General features: G+C 34.5%; 1 protein-coding gene across 1 annotated transcript; it reads left to right on the forward strand.

The window, feature by feature from the left end:
- Positions 1-11,599: 11,599 nt before the first annotated feature.
- On the forward strand, positions 11,600-12,013 carry LOC114293316 (non-specific lipid transfer protein GPI-anchored 3). Its single transcript, XM_028237349.2, has one exon. It carries the CDS (start codon positions 11,600-11,602, stop codon positions 12,011-12,013), a length of 414 nt encoding a protein of 137 aa, XP_028093150.2.
- Positions 12,014-22,685: the final 10,672 nt, after the last annotated feature.

Here is a 22,685-nt window from a genome sequence, read left to right on the forward strand (position 1 = left end):
TAGCTTTCAATCCATTTGAGTTAATAGTCCTTTAATCCATTCTTTGTTGCTTTTGATTAAAGAGTTGAATCAAATAAAAGAGTATTGTTCAAAGCATAAGAAAGAGACCCTTCATGCTAAATGGCTTAATCTCTTCGGAGGTTCATTACCAGGGCATTACATCTCTCTTATGCTAAGCGTGATCTCTCACTTGAGACTTCTCTTTATTGCAGGTGCATTACTTCTAAGGGACTAACTTTTTAGTTAGACCCTTGGAAATTACAAAGGAAAGTGTCATTATAGCTTATTATCAAGTTTGGATTTAGAGTCATTATCGCTTATTTTGGGTTTGAGTAGTCATTATCGCTCTCTTTGAGTTTAACTAATCATTATCGCTCATTTTGGGTTTGACTTAGAATTCATTATCGCTTGTAAATGAGTTTGATTCTTCCTTTGTAATTTTTTCCATAGAAAAGGGCTTGAAAAATTCATTTCTTGGGTTAAGTCGTACTTGCTATCTTTATTGCTTTTGGACTTAGTGGACGTAATCTACACTTTTGGACAAAAATGAAGAAAAGATAAGAAACAAAAAGGTAATGTAAAAAGGGCTAATAAAAGAGGTAAAAAAAAGGTAATAAAATTTGGTTAGGTTCAATTAGACGTTATATTGAACCTATTGCGTCTTGAATCATTGCATACGTTTTAGTGATGTTTAATGGTTCATGAAGCAATGTCTACCCCTTTTCTTAAGGTAACTCCATGATAGGGAGGAGGTATTGTCTATCTTTTGTTTAATTTATTGAACTCTTGTCCTATCGTTTCTAAGATCATCACGCAATAAATTTGCAACAATTGATGATTTGAGAAACGAATCTACTCCCTTGATCATCTTCATGATAGGGAAGAGCTGAGAGGATAAACATCTACTGAAAACAATTTGTTTTTGCTTTGTTTCAACTCTGTTGCAGCAAGGTAATTCCCAGAAAACAGTGGCTGGCCGGCCACTAGTCTGTACGGTCGACCACTTTTCAAGGCCGGTCGGCCACATATTTTGTACATGCAATGGCATTTTTACAACAGAATAGAGCAGAACCTGAGGCCAAACAGAATAATTTTCTGACTACAAACAGAGCAGATTCTAGCAACAAACAGAGAGGTTTTCGAAAAAATGTTCCCCGTTATGCGCATGTGGCTTCTCGCCTCCCGTTCCATTAAATTAGCACTTTAAAATTAGCATTGTAATTAATTAGTTGGCTTCATTTGAACTTGTAATATCTAATTAATAGTTAATTCATTTGGTGTTGTAATAATTAGTTAATTAGGACATTCAATCAAACTGTCTTGTGCGAGGGCAAATTTGTAACACTTGTAATATTTTGTATGTCTTCCAACCCCCATTCTTTCTCTCTTTTATTTACTTGCTTACTATGGTTGCATGTAGTATCATATTTTTGATTTCATATCATTACCATGGCTTGCACCCATTTTTGCATACATTAGGATTTGGCTCATCATACTTGATAAACATCGATTATTTCTTGCTTGAATACATGCGCTACCATATGCCTTGAATTGATCCATATGTCATGTTAAGAAGCCGAATTCGATAGTTGCATTTTGTATGTGTTGCATTAATGACTTTGCATATTAGAGCATGCATTTTCCTAACTATTTCCTTTTCTTTGGCTAGTCTCGGTTGAGTACTAGGTGAGCATTTTTGCTTTAGCATATTGCATATGTGTTTGTGTTGCCATATCAAGCATACTATCATGAGGCCATGTGCTTATTTGAAATAACTCTTTGAATGCCTGTGGATAAAGGTTATTTCGCTTAAAATGGGATGATTTTGATAAATGTACATATGAGCTTGCTTTTTCAAGTAGCACATATTCTAAATTCTTTTCAAACAAATCAAAACATTCTAAAGTGGGTGACGTAATCTATACTTGTGTGTCTCACATAGTAAGTTAGCATAATAGTTAGAACAAAAGCATATAATGTACAGAAAAATCACATCATGATTAGTAGAGGCCGATATTTGATCAGGTGAGGGGGGTGCTCAATTCATGACCTTCACATCTCATACCTAAGTTCCCAAGCCAAGACACTTTGGTTATGATGGACAAGTGGCCTTTGGCACGAGTCATGGGTTTCCTAAATTTTCTAAAAATATTTAGGTGGTGACTCTGAAATCTGGTAATACAGTTCATTTTTAGGATTTGTGATGATTAATGGATTTACTAAGATTTGCTAGATTTGGACCCTCATTTGTGTTTTTCTGTTTCACATTGCACTTGTGAAACTAGATTCAGAACTACGGGAGTTCGAACTATAGGGCTATCGTATCCGTGGAGACTAAACCCTTTCGAGGAGCGCGAAAAACCAGCTACAGTATTATTCTCATTTTTCTTTGCATATCATTTAGACTTGCATCTAAGATCATACATTGATTTCTGGCCCCTTATGCTCATGGCATGGTGTAGAGGAGTACTCAATAAGCCTTTTTCCCCTCTCTTGCATCTCATGTGTGTTTGATTCTTATTATGTCTAGCATGCTACCACTAGGCTATATGCTTATGTGTTATACCTCTATTATTTTGCATTGTGTGGAAGCTTCATTGCCTAAGAATGATTTCGATCTCTCCACACCTTAGTCGTGTCACTTTTCTATGAGATTCTTTCTTTCAAATCATTTTCAAATAGCGACAGATTAGAGTATTCTAAAATAGGTGATTTGCTCTATACTTGTTTCCTCCTCATAGTAAAGCTAACATTAATAATTGGGTTATATGATCATGTTATGTTAATAATTCTCATATCAAAAACTACTAGAGGTCGATCTTTGATCGAGTAAGCGTGAGTGCTCAATTCATGACCACCCCCCCTTATACCTAAACTCTCAAATCAGATTCTTTGGTTGTGATGGGCAGTGGCCATTGACACGAGTCAGGATTTCCTAATTTTCCTAAAAGATTAGGTGGCAAATCCATGTCTTACATTTGATCTATATTTAGAACTTCTGTATGATTAATGGATCTTCATCAAATATGCTAATTCTAGGCCATTTGCTCATATCTCACATTGCACCTTGATTATTCCATGAGCATATTTGAGACTTGGACGTGTGGCCGGGAGCCTTCTACTTGTCAAGAAAAGGGATCCCACACATGTAATTACACTTTTCGTAATCTCAATGAATTATCGAAATGGAATGGATATATAAACTAGATGAGGTTTGTTTTTACTTATGATCATTGAAATACTAAGTTATGTGATTCATGATTCGAAATAGATTCAATTACTACAAATCCCAAAACACACAAAACAAATAAGCTAAATCATCTAGCACGTACGGAAGTGATTTAGCTTATTGTTTCACAATTGATAAATTGACACAAGAGATTTAACGTGGAAAAAATCACAATTAGAGCACCTCCAATTGTGATAAAAAAAAATTTAAAAAAAAAAAAACCCACAAGCTTTAATACACAAGAGTACAAGCAATTATTCAACGCTCACTCAAGAATTGACTTCCACTCCTTGTGCCTTTTACATCAACATCTTCGTCTTAAAATTGTTTTTTCCTAGTGTTAAATCTACAACACCCAAGTCAAATCTACAATGATGACCCACTTTAAACACCTTCAAAGCCTCCAAGCTCAAACCCTTCGGAATCCAACGATGAACGCTCTATAAAAGTTGAATATGAACAAGCCCCTTGATACGTGCAATTCAATCCATGTAAGGAGACAAACTCATAAAATCATCAAGGGAGACAATAGCGAAGCTCTCTAAAAGAAGACAAGTTCTCAAGCCTCAAATCTCAGATTTGGAAGTTGTAACCCTAAAAGAATACATCTGAGACTATTTTAAACAAATAAGGTCACAAAGGCTGCTCGAGCACAGGAAAGATCGCTCAAGCAGTGTGTCTGGGAGGTGGTGGAACAATAAATAGCTTCACTCGTGTGATAAAAGGTTCACTCTAGCATAGAATGAATCCTCCCAATATCTCAAAACAGATATAAAATATTGAATGGACCATTTCTACACTCGAGTCAACAATTTACTACTCGAGCGGTCCATGAACAAAGCAAGGCTCAGCAATACAATACAATACAACACAAACGTGTTTGTTCGCAGAATTGACAAAAAAAGAGACCTAACAATCTCCCCCTTTGGTAATTCTCAGACAAAACACTTCTAACAATGAAGCCTATCAAACACACGCTCTAGACACAAGGCCTAACCACTCTAAACAACTTGTGAAGTGTACCACCTGCAACGATCACAATAAGAATAACATAAACACAAGAGAGAGAGAGAGAGAGAGAGAGAGAGAGAGAGAGAGAGAGAGAGAGAGAGAGAGAGAGACAATGGAAATGAATAGATGATTAGCAACGAGGATAACCTATAACCAACAAACTCAAGCATGCTAACATCATCATCAATACTTTTCCTTTTATGACCAGAAGAGACAAAGGGACAAACAAATATACCAAATATACCATGGCTGAAAATGCCTAATAACAATATGCCAAAAATTATCCAGAAGCAGCCAAACAATAACAAAACATGACCAACTATGTACAAGACTAACAAACCAAGATATGAAACATGTTCAGGATAGTAAAATATTACACAACCATAATAGAGAAAAGCATGACCAAAAGAGAATGAGAAAACATCACTGATATTGAGATGGAGTAGGTGGAGGCTACTACATCTAAAGATATTAAGGATCTGGACAAGCTGGTATGAGGACTAATCTACCGAGGTAGCAATGCGGCCAGTAGTAGTCTCCAATGAAGAGAGACATCCATCAAAGGCATCCATCCGAGCATCCAGCTGATCAAACCTTCAAGTCATGGCATACTCGAACTGCTGAAGTTGACCTCTAATGGTGTGAGGACGAACTGGCTATTCCCCCTCACCGGCAGCCGCAACATCAAACTCAGCTTCAATTTGCTCTTCATCTGCATGAGATGGACCCGCCCTGAAAGACTCCTCCTAAACATGTGCCCAACTTTGGGCGACAATCTTTTTGGTAAATGGGTTGACAGGTCTAGCAACCTCATTATCAGGAGAAGAGGCAACATCAAGAGAGAATAGAATGCGATTAATGAAGCACCCATAAGGAAGACCTAAGCTTTTATTGCCCTCGAAAACCGAAATCATCTTGTGCACTATCATAAAGGGAAGATCAATGGGAAGAAGAGGATCAATGCAATACAGAACGTACCCTTGCTCTTGATTAATGTTTGAGCTATGAGTGGTGACATGAAGATTAGCACAAACAGTGAGATTCAAAAGTCAAAAACAAAGGAGAAGTTCATGTTGCTTAATAAGAGCCCCAGAGACCCAATTCTGGGGTGAACCATAAATTACAGTAGCAGCCAAGTTGAAATCCGCATTAGGAGAGGCAAGAAAAGAATAATGGCTATCAATAATGGAAGAAATACCAAGGGAGGTTCTAATCAACTCCTCAGTGGCAAAAATTTCTTTAGACCAGACCCAAGTTTTGAAAGAAGGGTCGTACTCATTGATGGAGGTAATGTTGTAATAAAACTCCCGAACCCAATCTAGATTTTGAAGAACCAAAAACTGAAGAACCCAGTCACCGCCCAAGAGATTGAACACATGGCGAATGGGAATAGACTCAGATTTGTCCTATAGGACATTATGCTCAAGGTGGACAGTCTGAGACTCATAGAATTCCCTAAACAACTTGGCTTTATCCTTGGATGGCAACTTCTCACAGTTAAACAAAGGGCGATTAGCCATAGACTTTTGATGCTTTAAGGATTGTGAAATGGTGAGAGCTGGAGGAACACAACAATCCCACAAATGGAAAAGACAAGCCCCACCATAGGACAACCAAACAACAGCAACACCACCCCGACAAACCAAGACATCCAATCAGAAACCATCAGGAGAAGGCAAACCCCACCAAACCAAACACAACCCAATAACCACCAACACCAAAACCAACCCAAGTACCCCCAAAATCAACAACCACCATTAGTAACCAACAATGTAAACCAAGAGGATATAGAAACTGAGATATAAACTAACAAACACACACACAAAAAAAACCCCCCCGAAACTAGAGCAATATATACAAAACTGCTAGTGGAACATCTGTTCAATCTACTGCCAGAAATGGATTGAGTTCGACTGCAGGTTGATGTACCAAGTGAAGGTTGTTCCAGTTAAGGAATTGGCGAACAACCACAACTTCAAGAAGTCATTCTTTCCTGCTGCACCACATTGTACAGTAAACCCGGCAACATGCTCAATAGTAGAATGATTATTTTCACCAAAAAATAAAACAAAATCAGGAACTTTATACACTCTAGGAAAATCATAGTTTCTATCTATTGCTTCTAGATAAGGCTTTCTATAGATGGGCTTGCCAACTCATCTACGTACAGGACTGAATTGTTCCTGGATGAGATCCACAACCTAATCCCTATTCATAATTGGATTTGGTTGATATGCCCCTGATAAGCTCCACGCGGTGGTTGGTTGTGGAAATTTTGACCCCTCTCTTCAGGAATTGGCGCAAAATTATGCCCTCTTGATTTATGAAATGGAACATAAGGATACCGTCTCTGTTCAAGAACTGGAGCAAAGTTCTAGCCTCTTGGATCTGGACCAAAATTATGCACCATTTGTTCAGGAATGGTAGCAATGTTTTTCCCCCATTGGTTCGGGAATCAGAACATAATTCTGGTTTCTCTATTCCGGAACTGGAATAAAATTATACCCTCTTTGTTCAAAAATCTAAGCAAAATTTTTCCCTCTCATGTTCGGAATGGGAGCATAGGGATGCCCTCTCTATTCAAGAACTGGAGTGTAATTCAATTCTCTCTGTTTTGAAACAGTGTATAAAGGGTTAACTTCTGACCACTCTACATAGGCCTATGACCAATTCCTTTGACATTCTACACATTGTGGTTCTGAAGGTTCTGGTTGTGAAAGCTCTGGTTTGGAGGTCCCTAATGTTGTAGATTCTGCAGGTTCTGGGGGTTCTAAGGAGTCTAGCCGTCATTAATTTTGAATGGTTGAAACCCAAGAAATTGCCCCTCAATCTCAATGGCCTTCCCTCCTTGTTCAATGCCTGGTCCTCCATACCTCCCAGAATTTAGGGTATTGGAAAAGAAGGCTCGAAAAACTCTTGGAGGCAGCAGTTCGCCAACAACTGGCATACTCTGAAGATTCTACTCTACAACGGCATGAAAATTCCTGCTGTGGGCAAAACCAAAGTTGGTGAAAGAATTGCAGAAAGTTTATCTCCCAAAGTCACTGTCATATTAGCAGTTGCTTGCATCAAATCTATTTGGGATTGCCTCATCTCGTGAAGTGGAACAGCTAAGGAATGAGAGAGTTCCATAGAAAGCTCCCTATTAGCCGTGATAAGGCCATGTCTCAGTTTTTCAGTCATATCTTGGAATCTTTCAAAAGTGTGTAGCACTACTGATGGCCTAGAATTGCTTGATCCCAGACTGTTAGGAGGCGATACCACTCCTAATTGACCTACGACACCTTTTTCCTCTCACTTTACCCACTATGATGAATGTTTAATAAAGATGGCACCTAATGTCCTACCAAGCATGCCAAAATTTGTTTGCACTCCTCAAAAATTCCTGTTGCCACTCAAGAAATCCTTCTGCTGTGAACACAAAAAAGCTTGTTGATTAAATGCGAGCGTGCCAGAACTTGTAAACCTAGTTCAAGGTGTAGAAATTGTTGAACATTTCTGGCATCTAACATAGAGAAATGACTGTGTGTGGCTAAGAAGAACCGCCACCGGTTCGGATTTTGCCCTAATGAAGAGGACTTTTAACAAATTTATAGTTGTCAAAGATAATCAGACTAAAATTGTGACTTGCATTGATTGGAAATGAAGTACAATTGGTAATCTAAGATAACTAAACTACGAAGCTAAAGGAACTAAGCTATGACGCTATGATAAGTAAGCTCTCAAGCTAAGCTAAGGTAATAAAGCTATGAAGCTAGGATAAATGTATTGAAAAGCATGCGTTGAAAGACTCTTGGTCAAGTGTTTGGTCAGGATCTCTTAAATGTTGTACTTTGAGCCCTTTATATAGTGTTGGGGAAGTCTCAAATCCTGCTTAACTGCCAAAAACGTGGCCGCCTATCTCTGTGACATATGTCTTTGAAGCTAATCTTCCTTCCCCAAGAGTAGGAATGGTTTTGATCTTTAAAGGCTAGAACCTATCTTCATCATCTTGACTTGGTTCATTAAGCTCCCATAGGCCGCCACATGTCCTTCTATATTTGAATTTTCTTGATTTGTGTAAAACATTTCCTTTGTTGATACATGGATCTTCCTTTCTTTGTTATGCATGCCTATCCTCAAGAAATTCAAAAAACCAATCTTGCCTTATTTGGAAAACTAACTCCTTGATTGTAGAGTGTGTTGACCCTTCACATCCTCTCGAGCTGCCACGTGTCTCAAAGAAAAATCCATTAGCCTTGATTTTTGGGAAAATGATCTCACCTTTGTAACTTTGTTGTTGATATGGAAAATCTTCAAATCTTATAAGCCTTATCGCTTATTGACTAGATAAGGCACCAAGATAAGAGATAAGCCTCAATAATAGGAGATAAGTCTCTAAAAGATAAGCCTCAACAACCTCATAATTATTAGGAATGGTTAAGGCTCACCTTATCAAATCAAACTAAATCTAAATTAATTAATTAATAGGCTTTCAGTCCAAAGGTCCAAAATCAAATTTTCTTTGTCGAAAGGTCCATGCACAAAAACATTAAGGCCATAAGGATAACCTTATACAAAATGGCCAAATTACCCATTATAAACTCATTCTCTCTATCTCTCTTTTCTAACCTGCTAATCTCTCTCTCTTTCTTTCTTCCATACACGATCTGTTGAAATCATTTCCCAAAACCCATTATTTCTCTCCTCATCCTTCTCTCTCTCTCTCTCCCTTTATCGGTGATCCATGATGATCAGTCTCTTCCTCCGCTACACTACCATACCCTGGCATCGGCTCACCATCCTTCTACAACCCATTCTAGAGAGACAAAAAGAGTAAGGTAGGAGAGAGAAAATGACTTTCTCTATTTTCAGCTCAAATATGGAATTACAATATATATATATATATATATGTGTGTGTGTGTGTGTGTGTGTGTGTGTGTGTGTGAGTGAAGAAAGAAAGAGATGGTTTGTGAGTTGATTGGTGTGGTAGTGAGGTCATCAAATCTATGTTGTCATTCAGATCGGTGGTAAGGAGGTTGGAGATAGGCGCGGCGATGAGATTTTGGGCACCGATTCACCTCCCTCTTGGTCACTGTTATGGAAGTCGATTGGTTGGTCGTCGATGATGCCATCAAGCACTGGATCAGCCACCACGCCAATCATGATCTCTCTTGCTCCACCAAGGTCTTCGAGGATCGAAGCAACGAGACCGACGAAGTCCAGGATGAGTTTTTCAATTAGTCTAGGACATTAAACATGGAAGAGATTCTTGGTGTGATAAAGTATGATGATGAAGAAGCTGATCAATCTAGGGTTTTTTGGTACTACTTTGATTACGTCAAAGGCGTTATTCGATAAGCTTTTGATAAGCTTTCAATTAATGAGTGAGAGGATTACGAGGACTTCGATGCGAATGTGGGGTCGAAGGATTGGAGGTTGTGATTGGTTTGGACAATGCGCCTGTGGATGAAGATGTGAAGAGGAAGGTGGTTGAGGTGAATGGTATTGAGAATGCACTTTTGTTGAAGACTAGATCTAGGGTTTCGCTGTTGAGAAAATGTTAGGGGACTTGGTTTGATGCCAAGAGTGATTTCTTGAGGAGGGAGAAGGGTTAGTGGCATTGAAACTTGGATTTGGGTATTAGATTTTAAATGGGATGTGCATGTATATATGAAAACAATATAGATCCAAACTGCAGGATGATCTGGAGAGATATAGGAAAACTTGGATTTTTTTTTTTTTTTTTTACTTGTTGATTATTATTGTTGTTGTTGTTGTTGATGATGATAATGATGATGAAACAAATTACAACAGATAACAGATTTCGAAAGTTAGATTTAAACAGATAAGGGACCTCTTGTGGCTTTGAGATATTTCAATAAATAGTTTTATAACAGATATGTTGAAATAAGAGGGGAAAAAATTGAATAGATAAGAATTTCAACAGATAGAAGTAATTTGAACAGATAAGGGGAAAAATTGAACAGATAAAAAATAATTTGAACTTATAGAAAAAATTGAATAGATAGATATAAATTTGAACAGATAGTCAACGAAAAGACAAACAGATAAAAAAAATCAATAGTTAAAATTGGAAACAAAAAGTCCTTTACGACTTCTCACTAAGCTATTTCACAAAAAGTAGACATCTTATCAACCAAAAAAAAAAAATATCCACTAGACCTATTGCCTTAGACAATAGGTAGAGTGTATTTTTCACCAATTTTTTCTTAATTAATTAACCTAATAGCTTGGCTAATTTAATTAATTAAAATAAATCAACTCCAGCCATTACTTCCTTGACCTTAGTGGTGGGTCCCATAAAATCTTTAACTTTTTATCTTCTACCGCCGCATGGCGCAAATAATTGGAATTTTTGCCAAAAGGGTACCCAAAAAAAAAAAACTCATATAAATTAGTGATTACCAATTAATTAAGACCTCGTTTGGGAATAAATTATTTTAATAATTTTTTGGCTTTTTGACTAAAATATAAGATGGAAAAAATTAGTATGTTTGGAATAATTTTTTGATTTTTTATAAAAAAAAATGTGCAAAAAATAGAGAAAAAATGAAATCTTTGACTTTTTAGTATAGGTTTATAGGTTTTTTGATTTTTTTAATAACTTTTTGACTTTGAGGCTAAAACTGTTGTATGCCAAACGAGGCCTAAGTTAAGCCTCACATAAATAATTTACAAAAAGAATAAATTCATCTTTAAATATCAACATTTTTTTTTTCTTTTCTATTGATTAAGAAATCAATGAACCTGTATGAAGATTTCTTATTTAATTTGTTTGTTTGAGTTTTCACAAATATATATATATATATATAATCATAAATTAGTTTGGTAAAAATAAAAAATTAAAAAAAAAAACTCATTCTTTTAATATGATTTACCCTTTTTTGGTGAATAATAATTTTAAAAATATGTTTTTTAGTATTTATTTTACTCAAACTAGTTTCCAATTTTTGGAGAAGAAAATTAGGACACAAATTCTAAAAATTCAACTAAACAAAATTATATATATATATATATATATAAGAGTAGTATGGGGGTAAATTGGGGAAACTCCTAGTCTTATTGTATTTGTTATTGTTATTAAAACGGAAAAGGCATAAAACCACCGGGGAAAACGGCTTTTCCTTATAAGGTAGTTGCATGAAGAATCGCATCATGATACACAGCTGTATCTATCTCTATATAAAGAAAATCGTATACGATATAACTTCCTCTCTCTTCATTACAACATCCAGAGAACAAGAACAAGAACGCTAATAACACAAAAAGAAAAACCCTTGTTTTGTATTGGTTTGTTGTTTCTCTCCCTCACAAACTAATCATTCATTCCTCTCTCATTGAAAGAAAGAAATAAAAATGGAATTCAAGATGTTTGTGTCATTGTATCTGTTTATGTCTTCATGGGTTTCTGTGGGATTTTCTGAATCATTTTTAGATCAAGTGAGTGGCGGTGACGGCGGTGGTGCTTCATTACCATGCATACAAAAACTCATGCCATGCCAACCTTATTTGCAGAAACCGTTGTCTCCGCCGGATACGTGCTGCGAGCCATTGAAGGAGATGATATCAGGGGATTCCGCTTGCCTCTGTGGAATCTTCGACAATGCTGATCTTTTGAAGAAATTCAATATCACCCAAGATGTTGCCTTGAAACTTCCCAAGGCTTGTGGTGCCAATGCAGATGTGTCTGTCTGCAAAACGGGTAAATATATAACTGTTTCGATGATTAACGAAGTACAAAATTCAGATCCAAATAAAAATAAAAATTAAGTACAAAATTTATTCTCACAATCTTTCTCTATTTCTCAGAATTTTTTTCATGCTAATTAAAAAATAAATGATGAAAAATAGAGAAAATTTATGAGAATAAGAAATCTCTTTTTTCTCACCAAAATTGATAGAATTTGTTGATAAAGCAAAACTGCTTTTCAAAATACCTAAGTTGCCCATTCAAATACAAAGTATGTATTGGTGAACCTTATATTTATAATCAATAATAATGCACTACTATTCTGAATATTGTTGCACCGGTGTCCGCTGTTGCACCATGAAAAAAAAAAAATAATTTATATATATTTTTATTCAAAAGAACTTTACCAAGATTGAAATTGAAATAATAGAAATGCAAAAATTTTAAACTATTGACCTTTTTTGACAAGTCTTTTAATTAATTTAAATTTGAATTTGAATTTGAATGGTATTTAAATATCCTTACTATTTGAACCGTGATTTTTGTATATATGGCTGCTCACTGATATTGTTCCACCATACTATTTGTTTTGAATGGAATACTTTGTTTTATGAGAATTATAGGTGTTAAAAAATTAGGTTTCAAACAAGGCCCAAAATTTACATGACATGTTGGTGCATTGATCTAAATAATCTTGAACGTTTTGCACTGATGATTGCTTTGATATGTACACCATGGCAAACTTTTGGTTACAAAACCAACTGTAAAGAAAGCATTGAGAAAGAGTGAAGTGTTCGTATATATACCATGGCACTATATGATCTTTAGTTATAGGTCTCGTAGAATGTGCTTGTTGTAGAAAGTAATTATACGAGTCATGAGTAAGAGGAGGTGGTAACCTTGGAGTTAGCCTACAGGCTCAAAAATAAATAGGAAAGGAAGGAGTTCATTGAGAAAACCACTTGCCTGACTCCTTTCTTTTATTACTTGCACTTAGGGCGATAGTCAAGTCAAGCCAAGCTAAAAGTAGCCTTTGGAATTATTTTTTTTTATTTGCTCAACTCTTCTATTTTTTATCCCAAACGAAGAAGAAGAAAGAAAATAAAATAAAATAGAAGTTATTAATTCGAAATCCAATTATGAAATATTTCATTGCAATCAATAATAAATAATACAAACTTGACTAGTTTGAGAAGGATATCAAAAAGATAGAAAAGGGCAATGTAACAAGAGACGAGCATACCCCCATTCAGGCGGCAAGGGCCAACGAAAGGGGGAGGGAGACAGGTCGCCATATGTCCAGTTGGTGACTTAAAGTAGGTTGCTTTAGCCTACTTATTTTGGTGACAGATTGGTTAGAATGGATGGATGGATGGAAACAATCATGATTTGAATTGGTCAAATCCCTAAGAAAAAGGGATTATATGGGCAAATATATATTATTATATACATATATATTTGGAGATAATGCATTAAGGGGACAGGTGTAGCAATCCAGAAGGTTTTATATCCACTTCCCAATAAAGATGGAGCAAACCCAATCAATCTAACATTAAATACAATGTAGTATATAGCACCAATGCTATTTATCCTTAGTCTTAGCCCTAGTTTAATTTAAGAGTAGACTTGAAAGATGTTTTTGCATAAATTTAGCTTTAGTTTCCTAGTTTTTCATGACACCTGTGTCAAATTAGTGGTTTTTTGCCTTCATAAGCATTGATTTGAGACTTAAATTGTGTTTCAATTCCATTTTGTAACTCAATTTCATATTTTCAAACTTGTTCTTATGCTTTGTAACTTTCAATCCGTTGAATTTTATAAAAGTATATGTTTTGTTGTTCATTTCCTTTTACTTATCTCTCTCTCTCTCTTTTACATTAAAAATTGCATGGAGATTTTTAAGTCCTATTAATTAAGGCAAAGCAAGAATCGGGATGTCTTTTATTTCTTTGAGCCTCATACAACCACTTGTTTTCAGAAGTCGGGTTTTTCCAAGTACATTTTCATCAACTTAGGTATTGTTGGCTTGGCAAACTCGCAAATCATGCAAAATCACTTGATTTTAGCAAAAACTTAGTCTAAAAGTATATTTTTATAGTTTTTGCACGAACACCAACATAATTTTTTTCCCCTCCATTCAAAATAGAAAATATTTCCTTGAATTTTCATCTATTTCATAAGTATTTGAATTTTAGGTTTGGGAAAGAAATTTTTCTGGATGTAAAAAGGAAAGACAATTTGAAGAAAGAAAAATAAATAAATAAATAAAAATAATTGCAACTTATATTTAATTCAAACTTTTTCTTTTTTCCCCCTTTTTTCTTTAAGCAAATTATACTCATTGTCTCTACAATTTGCGTTTTATGTTAATTTAGTTCATGTAATTTTAATTATAACAATTTTGCCTATGAATTTTTCACATTGTAAAAATTTAACCAAATTGATAACAACTGTTAAGAAATTGAACAAAAATCTAAGATAAAATGGTACATTCAAGAGGAATAAACTATTTCAAATTGAATACAACTCAAAATCCAATTTGTTCATATAAAATATACAAAAATTATATATTTTGACTAAAACACAAGTTTTGCCTAAAACCAGGAGGTTTTTGTAGGTGTGTCAAGGTAACAGTGCCTAAGTTGATGAAAATATACACGCAAAATCTGACTTCTAAGAACAAGAGGTTGTGTGAGGCTCAAAGGATTAAAATACCTCCTGGTTTTTGTTTTGAATCAATTAAGAGGATTTAAAATATCTATGGAGTTTTTAATGTCAAAAGGAGTGATAAATAGATGGAAATGAACATAAGAAAATATACATTCATAAATTTATTGGATTGAACATATAAAAGTATAAAAACAAGCTTGAAAACATGAAATTGATTTACAAAAAGGATGTAAACACAATCTACGACTCAAAACAATGCCTATGAAATCCAAAAACAATTAATTTGATATGGGTGTCATGAAAACTAAGAAACTAAGGCTAAATTTATGGCCAAGATGCCTTTCAAGTCTACTCCTAAGTTGAACTAAGGCTAAGCTAACGATAAATAGCACTAAGATATATACTAAGTTGTGTTGAATGTTTGATTGATTGGGATTTCCTCCATTTTCAAATGGGGTATGTATAGCTTGCTAAGTCCTCCTGAAAATCATGGCTGACCTCCTAAAAATCTGCAACAGCTTCCAGAAGAATCTCCATGATCTCTACATAGTCGGATGTTATACTACTACAAAAACAGATAAAGATCACACTTTTTTTGTGTGATATATGTTATTTAATCACACCTTTTAAGTTTTATTAAAGTGTGATTTTTGGGACTGTGATTAAAAGGGGTAATTTTTAATCACACCTTTTAAGTGTGATTAATAACATTTAGATCACACCTTTTAAGTGTAATTAAAAATATTTAGATCACATTTTTTAAGTGTGATTAATAGTATTTAGATCACACCTTTTAAGTGTGATTAATTAAAAATATTTAGATTACACTTTTTAAGTGTGATTAATAGTATTTAGATTACACCTTTTAAGTGTGATTAAAAATATTTACATGACACCTTTTAAGTGTACCATCAACCCTCTCACACCATAAACCTTATACAACACACTCTTTCCACTACACCTCTATAACACCATATGATTATATATGCAACATATATTATTTATATAGTACATAGACCCGTATTAATATAAAAGTATATATATAAAGATAATTATTTTTTATTGAACATAATTTATGTAAAAATAAATTATTTACTAGAAAAAAAAAGAGACCACTTTTGGTGACTAAACATAATTTTAGTTGCCAATTCTATACTTTTGGCTACTAATTATTTTTTAGTCGTTAAAAAATTTAATTCCCGGGCTAAAATTACTTCTTTTGGCGACTAAACTTTCTTTTAGTCGCCAAAAAGCCTCACTTTTGGCTACTAAACATCTTTTTAGTCTCCCAATGCCTCAGTTTTGGCTACTAAAATTTTTTAGTTGGTAAAAGCCTCACTTTTGGCTACCAAACATCTTTTTGGTCACCCAACACCTCACTTTTGGCTACTAATTTTTTTTAGTCGCCAAAAAGCCTTACTTTTGGCTACTAAAATTTTTGTAGTCGGTAAAAGCCATATATGGGCAACCAAATAGATTTTTAGTCGCCAAAACCTATACTTTTGGCTACTAAATTTTTTTAGTCGCCAAAAATCTTTATTTTTGGCTACTAATGCTTTTTTAGTCGCCAAAACCTATACTTTCAGCAACCAAATGTGCTTTTTTAGTCGTCAAAGATGCTTTTTCTTGTAGTAGAGTGTGATTAAATATATATATATATATATATATATAATTACACTTATTTAAAAAGTGTGATTAAAAAGTAGTAATGTATATATAATCACACTTTAATTAGAAGGTGTGATTAAAAAGTAGTAGTGTATATATAATCACACTTTAATTAGAAGGTGCGATTAAAAATATATATAAATAATCACACTTTAATTAGAATGTGTGATTAAAAAATATATATCTAATTACACTTATTTAAAAAGTGTGATTAAAAAGTAGTAGAGTATATATAATCTCACTTTAATTAGAAGGTGTGATTAAAAAATATATAAATAATCACACTTTAATTAGAATGTGTGATTAAAAATATATATCTAATCACACTTATTTAAAAGTGTGATTAAAAAGTAGTAGTGTATGTATAATCACACTTTAATTAGAATTTGTGATTAAAAATATATATATATATATATAATATATATATATATATAATCACACTTAATTGAAAAGTCACATAAAAAATGAATATTATCACACTCAATCAAATTAAGTGTGATTAAAATATTAATCTAATTTTTTTTTATCACACTTCCAATAAAAATGAGATTTTTTTTTTGTCAAAGCGTGATCTTTAACTATTTTTGTAGTAGTGTTGGATTGCCTCATGAGCTGACACTTGTCCCACCAACCTCCTCCTTCCATTGTTATAACCTCATTTCAGTCTCAACCATTGGGTAGATGATGGGACTATTAATTGGATGAATGACAGGCGTCCCGTGCTTAAGAGAAGCCTTCATTTTAGGAGCTATTAAGGACTTCAAATTCTAGTTGTTGGATGATATAGATATGGTGAAAACCTTCTGCTTCAAATCATTGCCACGTGTCCCATGACCAAGTCTTGATGCCTAAATATCTCAAACATTTGTTGAATAATCTCTTGCATGTGCTGAATTTTCTAATTTGCAGGAGATTTAGTTGATGCACATTTTTCTGGCCATTGGATCATATATAGGTAGTGGGACTCCAAGTGTGATGGATGATTGACACGTGTTAGAACCACCAGGCCAAATCCCAAGATTATAGTTATATAGTGGTTCAAATGGGGAACGTGGTCGACAACAATCTCCTAAAATATAGGAAAGTCCTCTGCTTGATAGAATAATATCTTTTAAACTAATTCTTGTATATTAGGAAACTACCACCCCATATTTGATGATAGACATATACTTAATAAAATTACTAAGCACCTCCACTTTCATGGATCACCCCCGCCACTCTAATTTGGCTATACCTTTTGAATAAAGCACCTTAGAGGTAGCTTTATCAAACTTTTCAATTATAAAAAAAATTCAATAAAGCTATGCACATCCGTTTATTTGCATGATCATTGCCACGTGACATCATCCTGTCGGGCAATCATTTTCGGTACAAACATTGCCCCCCTCAAACGTTCCTTTGTTATTTTCAATTAAGATGAGACGTTTGATTGTTTGCCACTTTTGGAATCCTTCTAATATTCTTTTGTTAAGAGCTCTTGAAGTGAAATTCAACAAGTACTCCTTTATTCTTATCTGACCTTCTAGATTCACTCTTACAAACGTGTCAGGCCCTCTGGATTATCTTCTGGAGACTTGACAAACCTTTTGGATTACCTCGTGGAGACTTGACAAGCTTTCATTAGGACCTTCTAAATCCTTACCAGACGTTCTAAGCTGTGTTACATGGACTCGCCACTTTGGGGCGAAGTACCCGTGTCGACACGACACGACACGGGTGCGGGTGTGGGATCTGTGTCGGATTCGTCTATTCTCTATCGGACACGGCACACAGCAAAAGAAATGAAAGAGGTGAGAGCAAGAGATTACCTGGTCGAAGCTCCACCAGTCGAAGCTCCATCCAGCGATCCAGGCGAAGATCGATCGAACAGCCGTCAGTCGATCGAACAGCCGAACACCCCCAAACGACTCTCTCTCTGTCTCGCTTTCTCTCTCTCCCTCGCGATCGCAATCGCGATCGATCGCAATCGATCGCTTCCTTTGTTGCGCTTCTCTCCCTCCCTCTCTCTCTCTCTCTCTCTCGTCCCTGCCTCTTGATTCATATCTATATTCGTATATATCTAATCTATATTCGTACTATATTCGTATATATCTATATAAAATAATAATAGGTATATATCTATATAAAATAATAATAGTTTAAATAATAATAGGTATATATCTATATAAAATAATAATAGTTAATAACTATTATTATAATAACTATAATAATAACAATTATTATTATATATTATATAATAATTATTGTATAATATATAATATATTTATAAGATAATATATACTTATATATATTAATAAAAATAAATAAACGCATATATGTAAAATAATTATTTGTTATTTGTATAACGTAACTCATCTTAATAACTATATTTAAAATATATATATATATTTAACGTATCCCCGTACCCGTATCCAAATTTGGATACATATCCACGTATCCTTAATTTTTAATTTTGAAATATCCGACCCCTAGATACGCACCCGCACCCGATCCTCGTACCCGCGTCCGTGTAACTTAGGTTCTAAGTTAACTCTTGCAGACTTGATAGGCCTTCATCAAGACCTTTTGAACTACCTTCTATTAACCTGACAAATCTTCTTTAAGACCCTCTGAATTCTTATCACCTCTTAAGTATACATCAAGATCTTAAACTCAGCCAATCAGAAACCAACATTTGAACTCTTCTGTTCTGACCTCCTTTCTTTTTACTAGACTTGGGTGAGCTTCTTTCAATAGAAGGTTGAAGTGCATAGCTAGTTTTCCCATATGAAATGTATGGCATTAAGCTTGTTCAATGTACCAGAAGGCCTAAAATGTTAGTCAAACTTGAAACTACCATTAGGCCTTTTCAGACATTTTGAAAGGCCAAAAAAACTCCAATGTGAAAGGCTTGCTACACCTTAAGGCCTGTTCATTGGGCTAGAAGGCCTGAAGTACTTGTTAGGCTTGAGATTTATATTGGACCTTTTCAGACATTCTGAAAGGCTAAAACTTCTAATTTGGCTCTTCAAACAGAAAATAACTTATAATTTTTCTTCAGAAAGTCGAATTTATTATATGAGGAATTTCATCCAATGCACCAGTTATTGCTCATTTACAACGTTCTGGGGTCTATCAAGAATCCATGTCTAGCATTGATATTCCAGGAAGTCTTCATTCAGACTCTAGAGGGAATCCTCCTAGAAGAGCACCAGAAGGAAGATTTGGCTTTGCCAATGGGTAGGCAAATGAGCAAAAGCCCATCAACATACCGTAGGGGGGCAATACCAGTTTGCACAATACCACTTTCATCAACATACCATAGTTTCTCATTCCATAACTCCTTTAGGATTCTATTAGGCTTCATCATTTCATAACCCAATCTTAAGAGAGCAAAGAGCAAAGCGCAAGAAGCATCCTCCTTACCGGCAATCAGAAGTAGAAACAACCTCACCAAAGATCCTTCCCTTACAACCAAGCAGGAGATCCTCTGTTGAGAAAAAAAAAAAAAAACAACAACAACAACAAAACCAAAAAAAACAAGTAGGATATCGAGCCTTAAGTCAACTTTGAAATCAAGTCAGAAGTCAAGCTTAATAGTTGGATAGGAGAATCAATCCTTCTCTCTAGGGTCCTCTGAACAGGATGCCCCCCAATGTCTGTAACTCATCCTCATGAAATAGGGGTGGTGGATGATGAACCCTGACCATTTGCATGAGACCTTTAGATATGATGTCTTCTGGTTGCTATCCAATAGTTCCAAACTGTGAGACAGCGAACTAAGTAAACGACTGCATTCTGTCTCCAAACATGGTCACCATCTTGTTATTGGTCCTTGTAAGCTCCTGTTAGGACTCCTTTCATCTTATTAAAGGATTATGAAATCTCTTGGGAAACTTCATGATTCCCTCTAATGAAACAATATCTGAGTTCGTCTGTGACACTTTGCAACTCCTGGGATAGGACATGTTGTGCTACAGAAACAGGATGTGTGGTCCAGGCAGAATTGTTTAATGATGCCTCACCAAGTTGCTAGCCTCTCGGCGAGATTATTTCCTCTACCTCTTCCTGATATTTTTCCCTAGTAATTATGGGTCCCACTGGGCGTGCCAAAAGATTTTGGGTAATTTGTGGACATGCCAAGGAACAAGTGCCTAAATTGATGAAAATGTACTTGGAAAAAATCTAACTTTTGAAAACAGGAGGTTATGTGAGGCTCAAAGGGATAAAAGGCCTCATGATTCTTGTTTCGCCTCAATTAAGAGGACTTCAAATCTCTATGAAGGTTTTAGTGTCAAAAAGAGTAATAAATAGAGGAAAATGAACACCAAAAAATATACTTTCATAAATTCATTGGATTGAACACATAAAAGTATTAAAATGAGTTTGAAAACATGAAATTGAGTTACAAAATGAAAGTAAACACAATCTAAGTCTCAAAACAATACTTGTGAAAGCCAAAAACAATTAATTTGACACCCGTGTCATGAAAACTAGGAAACTAAGGCTAAATCTATGTTAAAAATGCCTTTCAAGTCTACTACTAAGTTAAACTAGGGTTAAACTAAGGATAAATAGCACTGAGTTATGTACTAAGTAGTGTTGAATGTTGAATTGATTGGGACTTCCTCCATTTTCAAATGGGTATTTATAGTTGCTAAGTCCTCTTGAAAATCGTGGCTAACCTCCTGAAAATCTACAACAACCTCTTCAAGAATCTCCATGATCTCTAGATAGTAGGGTGCTGGATTGCCTTCTGAGTTGATACCTGTCCCACTAGCCTCCTCTTTCCATACAAGTTGTTGATTATTCCCCAAGGCTAGGGGTTGTTGTAACCTCCTTTCAATATCAGTCGTTGGGTAGACGATGGGGTTATTAGATAAATTATAAGTGTCCCAAGCTTGGTTAAAGAAAAGCCTTCATTTTAGGAGCTATTAAGGACTTCAAATTCTAGCCGTTGGACGATATAGATAATGGAAACATTCTGCATCAGATGATTGTCAGGTGTCCCATGACCAAGTCTTAATGCCCAAATATCTCAAACATGTGCTGAATAATCTCCTATATATGTTGAATTTGCTAATTTGCTAATTTGCAGGAGGTTCAATTGCTGTCACATTTTTCTAGCTATTGGATCGTAGATAGTGGGACTCCAAGTGTGATGGATGATTGACATGTGTCGTAACTATCATGTCAAATCCCAATATTGTAGTTATATGGTGGTTCAAATGGGGATAATGGTCAACAACAATCTCCTAAAATATAGGAAAATCTTCTACTGGAATATTGATAAAAAAATATCTTTTAAACTAATTCTTATATATTAGGAAACTACTACCCCATTATCCGATGATGGACATAATAAAAATACCAAGCACCTCCACTTTCATGAGTCACTCCCGCAACATGTCACCTTCTAATTTGACTATACCTTCTGAAAAAAGTACCTTAGAGGTAGCTTTATCAAACTTTCCAAATATAAAAAATTCAGTAAAGCTACCATGCACATCCATTTATTTGCATGACCATTGCCACGTATTATCATTCAGTTGGGTGGTAATTTTTGCTACAAACAAAATTATTAACATTGCTAGAGTTATGCTATCTAAGGTGCTTTGGGAATTTACGAATTTTAGTTAAAACGTCAAAAAAATTATTTAAAAAGTTAAGAAGTTATATTAAAAATATTCAAAGATTCCTTCATTTTTCTCTACTTTTTGCATTTTATTATTATTATTATTATTATTATTATTATTATTATTATTATTATGTGCATAAAAAGTCATTCCTAAACATTTTTTATACTTCAACCTTATATTTTAGCTAAAAAAATTAAAAATCACTTAAAAACTTCACTTTCTAACCAAACTGTAATTGATGTGTTTGCATCACATGTAATGAATGATACAATGGAGAGCCACCCTACTTTGGGTGTTTGAGGTATGCTTTTTTTTTTTTTTTTTTCTTTTTTATTAGTTTATTTTTATTTTTGGTGATTTTTTTTAAGAAAATTTCAATATAAATGTTAGGCTTCTAGTTTTTATTTGGCAGAATGAACTAAAAAATTAATTGTTTTTTTTTAATTTTCAAAAAAAAAATTAGAAAAGAAAAAAACGTAAGTAAAAAATAGTAGGATTTTTTTTTCTTATTTTGGAAATTATCAGAAAAAAAAATACTTTTTAGATTCGTCTATACCACACGGACCAGAAAAAAAATTAAAAAATTGACATAATTTTTTTTTCAAAAAAAAAAAAAAAAAAGCCATGGAAAAGAAAATTTTAAAATGACTTATTTGGGAGATCGTAAATAACTAATTGTGAGTTACTTTCCCCTTGGAATTGAGTATTTAGTTTGTTGTTTATTTTGTAGTTGACAATTATAGTATATATTATTTTATAGGCGAGCTATAATCCAAATTGGTGTGCGTTGTCAACC

Source organism: Camellia sinensis, chromosome 3, assembly GCF_055761805.1.
Source record: "Camellia sinensis isolate YWXY chromosome 3, ASM5576180v1, whole genome shotgun sequence".
Classification (NCBI taxonomy): Eukaryota; Viridiplantae; Streptophyta; class Magnoliopsida; order Ericales; family Theaceae; genus Camellia; species Camellia sinensis.